Consider the following 5,342-nt stretch of genomic DNA (forward strand, 5'->3'; position numbering starts at 1 on the left):
GGCATTTTAAAAATAAATAAATGCCAGAGAAAAACCTGTTTGGAAACCTAGCCTAATGGAATCAGCTCTGAACACTCATGTGAACATAGCCTTACTCTCATTAACCATATACTGTTTTGTGGATCAGAAGTGTAAATTTGCCACAATTATTATCTTACAGATCTTATCTTGGTGGCATGCAAGCAGTTAATGTGTGAATGTAGATTGTAGACCATGGTAAAGCTGCTCAGGTACATGGTTAGTTCACACTCCTGACACATGCTTTCCCCCTCTCTCACATGCTTTTTACTGCTTAGCAGACCCAATGACAATCCCTGTGGAGAGGGAAGCATAAAATGTGTTTGGCACATGAAATATATCTAGGGAACTTTGGAAGGCAAAGCATTTAAATATGAGTCCAGAGAAGGGCTCAGGTATTGTCTAGAAGTCACTGTGCCATCCACTCGGGGGCATGCCTGGCACACTGTACAGCAGTGCTGAGCCTCCAGTCAGGGGCACTCCTGGCACTCTGTACGGCAGTGCTGAGCCTCCAGTCAGGGGCACGCCTGGCACTCTATACTGAAGTGCTGAGCCTCCAGTCAGGGGCACGCCTGGCACTCTGTACAGCAGTGCTGAGCCTCCAGTCAGGGGCACGCCTGGCACTCTATACTGAAGTGCTGAGCCTCCAGTCAGGGGCACGCCTGGCACTCTGTACAGCAGTGCTGAGCCTCCAGTCAGGGGCACGCCTGGCACTCTATACTGAAGTGCTGAGCCTCCAGTCTGGGGCACGCCTGGCACTCTGTACAGCAGTGCTGAGCCTCCAGTCAGGGGCACGCCTGGCACTCTGTACGGCAGTGCTGAGCCTCCAGTCAGGGGCACGCCTGGCACTCTGTACAGCAGTGCTGAGCCTCCAGTCAGGGGCACGCCTGGCACTCTGTACGGCAGTGCTGAGCCTCCAGTCAGGGGCACGCCTGGCACTCTGTACGGCAGTGCTGAGCCTCCAGTCAGGGGCACGCCTGGCACTCTGTACAGCAGTGCTGAGCCTCCAGTCAGGGGCACGCCTGGCACTCTGTACGGCAGTGCTGAGCCTCCAGTCAGGGGCACGCCTGGCACTCTGTACGGCAGTGCTGAGCCTCCAGTCAGGGGCACGCCTGGCACTCTGTACGGCAGTGCTGAGCCTCCAGTCAGGGGCACGCCTGGCACTCTGTACGGCAGTGCTGAGCCTCCAGTCAGGGGCACGCCTGGCACTCTGTACAGCAGTGCTGAGCCTCCAGTCAGGGGCACGCCTGGCACTCTGTACGGCAGTGCTGAGCCTCCAGTCAGGGGCACGCCTGGCACTCTGTACGGCAGTGCTGAGCCTCCAGTCAGGGGCACGCCTGGCACTCTGTACGGCAGTGCTGAGCCTCCAGTCAGGGGCACGCCTGGCACTCTGTACGGCAGTGCTGAGCCTCCAGTCAGGGGCACGCCTGGCACTCTGTACAGCAGTGCTGAGCCTCCAGTCAGGGGCACGCCTGGCACTCTGTACGGCAGTGCTGAGCCTCCAGTCAGGGGCACGCCTGGCACTCTGTACGGCAGTGCTGAGCCTCCAGTCAGGGGCACGCCTGGCACTCTGTACGGCAGTGCTGAGCCTCCAGTCAGGGGCACGCCTGGCACTCTGTACGGCAGTGCTGAGCCTCCAGTCAGGGGCACGCCTGGCACTCTGTACGGCAGTGCTGAGCCTCCAGTCAGGGGCACGCCTGGCACTCTGTACGGCAGTGCTGAGCCTCCAGTCAGGGGCACGCCTGGCACTCTGTACGGCAGTGCTGAGCCTCCAGTCAGGGGCACGCCTGGCACTCTGTACGGCAGTGCTGAGCCTCCAGTCAGGGGCACGCCTGGCACTCTGTACGGCAGTGCTGAGCCTCCAGTCAGGGGCACGCCTGGCACTCTGTACGGCAGTGCTGAGCCTCCAGTCAGGGGCACGCCTGGCACTCTGTACAGCAGTGCTGAGCCTCCAGTCAGGGGCACGCCTGGCACTCTGTACGGCAGTGCTGAGCCTCCAGTCAGGGGCACGCCTGGCACTCTGTACGGCAGTGCTGAGCCTCCAGTCAGGGGCACGCCTGGCACTCTGTACAGCAGTGCTGAGCCTCCAGTCAGGGGCACGCCTGGCACTCTGTACAGCAGTGCTGAGCCTCCAGTCAGGGGCACGCCTGGCACTCTGTACGGCAGTGCTGAGCCTCCAGTCAGGGGCACGCCTGGCACTCTGTACGGCAGTGCTGAGCCTCCAGTCAGGGGCACGCCTGGCACTCTGTACAGCAGTGCTGAGCCTCCAGTCAGGGGCACGCCTGGCACTCTGTACGGCAGTGCTAAACCTCCAGTCAGGGGCACGCCTGGCACTCTGTACGGCAGTGCTGAGCCTCCAGTCAGGGGCACGCCTGGCACTCTGTACGGCAGTGCTGAGCCTCCAGTCAGGGGCACGCCTGGCACTCTGTACGGCAGTGCTAAACCTCCAGTCAGGGGCACGCCTGGCACTCTGTACGGCAGTGCTGAGCCTCCAGTCAGGGGCACGCCTGGCACTCTGTACGGCAGTGCTGAGCCTCCAGTCAGGGGCACGCCTGGCACTCTGTACAGCAGTGCTGAGCCTCCAGTCAGGGGCACGCCTGGCACTCTGTACGGCAGTGCTAAACCTCCAGTCAGGGGCACGCCTGGCACTCTGTACGGCAGTGCTGAGCCTCCAGTCAGGGGCACGCCTGGCACTCTGTACGGCAGTGCTGAGCCTCCAGTCAGGGGCACGCCTGGCACTCTGTACGGCAGTGCTGAGCCTCCAGTCAGGGGCACGCCTGGCACTCTGTACGGCAGTGCTGAGCCTCCAGTCAGGGGCACGCCTGGCACTCTGTACGGCAGTGCTGAGCCTCCAGTCAGGGGCACGCCTGGCACTCTGTACGGCAGTGCTGAGCCTCCAGTCAGGGGCACGCCTGGCACTCTGTACGGCAGTGCTGAGCCTCCAGTCAGGGGCACGCCTGGCACTCTGTACGGCAGTGCTGAGCCTCCAGTCAGGGGCACGCCTGGCACTCTGTACGGCAGTGCTGAGCCTCCAGTCAGGGGCACGCCTGGCACTCTGTACGGCAGTGCTGAGCCTCCAGTCAGGGGCACGCCTGGCACTCTGTACGGCAGTGCTGAGCCTCCAGTCAGGGGCACGCCTGGCACTCTGTACAGCAGTGCTGAGCCTCCAGTCAGGGGCACGCCTGGCACTCTGTACAGCAGTGCTGAGCCTCCAGTCAGGGGCACGCCTGGCACTCTGTACGGCAGTGCTGAGCCTCCAGTCAGGGGCACGCCTGGCACTCTGTACGGCAGTGCTGAGCCTCCAGTCAGGGGCACGCCTGGCACTCTGTACAGCAGTGCTGAGCCTCCAGTCAGGGGCACGCCTGGCACTCTGTACGGCAGTGCTGAGCCTCCAGTCAGGGGCACGCCTGGCACTCTGTACAGCAGTGCTGAGCCTCCAGTCAGGGGCACGCCTGGCACTCTGTACGGCAGTGCTGAGCCTCCAGTCAGGGGCACGCCTGGCACTCTGTACGGCAGTGCTGAGCCTCCAGTCAGGGGCACGCCTGGCACTCTGTACAGCAGTGCTGAGCCTCCAGTCAGGGGCACGCCTGGCACTCTGTACGGCAGTGCTGAGCCTCCAGTCAGGGGCACTCCTGGCACTCTGTACAGCAGTGCTGAGCCTCCAGTCAGGGGCACGCCTGGCAGTCTGTACGGCTGTGCTGAGCCTCCAGTCAGGGGCACGCCTGGCACTCTGTACGGCAGTGCTGACTCTCCCGGTGTCTGTGCAGTGTGTGAGGCTCAGCGCTGCCACCCAGCGTTCTCTGCAGCTCAGCCTGACCCGACACAGTGCAGACAACCTCGGTTGAACTCTTACCCAGGTCCAGGACAAGTCATGGAGCTCACAATGGGACATGAGGACAAGTCTCCTTTGACTGCAGTGACATTTCCCGAGCCAGAAGACGAGCCGCCCGGCAGCCCCGCACCCGGATACAAGCGCAGCAAATCATAGCGCTGTATCCGAGCCGAGGCAGAGCGCGGGGCAGCTCGGGCTGTCTCTATGCAGCGGCACGGTGCTGCACGGTGGGCGTGTATGGTGTTACCATGCTGAATAGGACACATTTGGGGATGTGACAGGCTTGTTGCGGGGCAGAGCGCGGTGTAGCATGACAGGCGGCAGTACAGCAGGGGTTAATGTGATGTCAGGCCGCCGCCTCCTCCTCCTCTCGGAGCAGCGTGCTATGAATAATAGTGACAAGGAGCCCGTGCGATCAGCCCGCTGACCTCAGCCGCCTCGGGTTCAGCAGCAGCAGTCTCTCCACCCCTCCCCCAGCGCAGACAGTCAACCAGCCAGCCAGACGGCGCACACCCCCACCTCCTGGAGAAGGGGCGTGTCCTCATTGTGTAAACAAGGCTGGCCGTCTCCGCCCCGCCCACAGGCCACTCCATGCGGACAAGACGGGGGAGGAGAGACGTGCGCCGCCCCTGTACCTTGTGCTGGCGCCCTCCCCGTGCAGCTGCCGCTCCTTGCCGCCTTTCCTCCATTCTACTGGCCCGGGGCAGTCACTCTACACAGGCAGCACATGTCCCGGCCGTGCCCACCACTGTACCGCGGTGTAGGGTGACAGGCAGCCCCGGACACATAGCTGTGTGAGTGCGCCCTGCCATCATGGCGAGGTGTGACCTGGTAACACGCTGAATGTGGAGGGGGCGTGACGGGCACACGCTTGTCTCTGCAGCCAGGCTGCTGGTGCTCTCCTCGGCATATAGTGATGTGTGACTCCCGGAGGACGGGTCATCACTGCCGGCATACATGTAGGTTATCATCCGGGTGTATGACGGGGACGGAACTACTCGTACATACAGCTGTGTGCATAGATATAGTGGAGAGCTCAGCTGCACCGTGTATAAACAATGCGAGCACATGGCGCCGTGTATGCAGGATATATATAGACTATGAGGTAATGCAGTGTGCACGGTATATACAGCACATAGTGGAGTACTATAGGATACAGGTATATATCGTGTAGGGTGCAGAGGGGCTCATATCTATAGCATTTCTGGGAGTATATATATGTACACGTTTAGTGACAATGCTGTTCATGAGATAAGGTGAGCAGTACCTGTGTATGTATATATATATATATATATACATATGTGTGTGTGTGTGTATATATATATATATATATATGTGTGTGTGTGTGTAATGTTGTTTGAGGGCTTGTTACCTAGTGAGGTGTAGTATATAGACATATATACACAGTGAGGTAATGCAGTCTGTAGTGAGTACTATATAGCCAGTGAGGTAATACTGTGTTCCCATTCAGGTGTACAGTACACACTAATAA

The 5,342-nt window shown here is 60.3% G+C and overlaps 1 protein-coding gene across 1 annotated transcript; it reads left to right on the forward strand.

Moving 5' to 3' along the window:
- The first annotated feature begins 213 nt into the window (after positions 1-213).
- LOC130274557 (collagen alpha-3(IV) chain-like) lies at positions 214-4,006 on the forward strand. The gene is made up of 2 exons (XM_056522996.1): positions 214-230; positions 745-4,006. The coding sequence occupies exons 1-2, from the start codon at positions 214-216 to the stop codon at positions 4,004-4,006; spliced, it is 3,279 nt and encodes a 1,092-aa protein (XP_056378971.1).
- The last annotated feature ends 1,336 nt before the right edge of the window (positions 4,007-5,342 follow it).

Source organism: Hyla sarda, chromosome 5 (assembly GCF_029499605.1).
Source record: "Hyla sarda isolate aHylSar1 chromosome 5, aHylSar1.hap1, whole genome shotgun sequence".
Lineage (NCBI taxonomy): Eukaryota > Metazoa > Chordata > Amphibia > Anura > Hylidae > Hyla > Hyla sarda.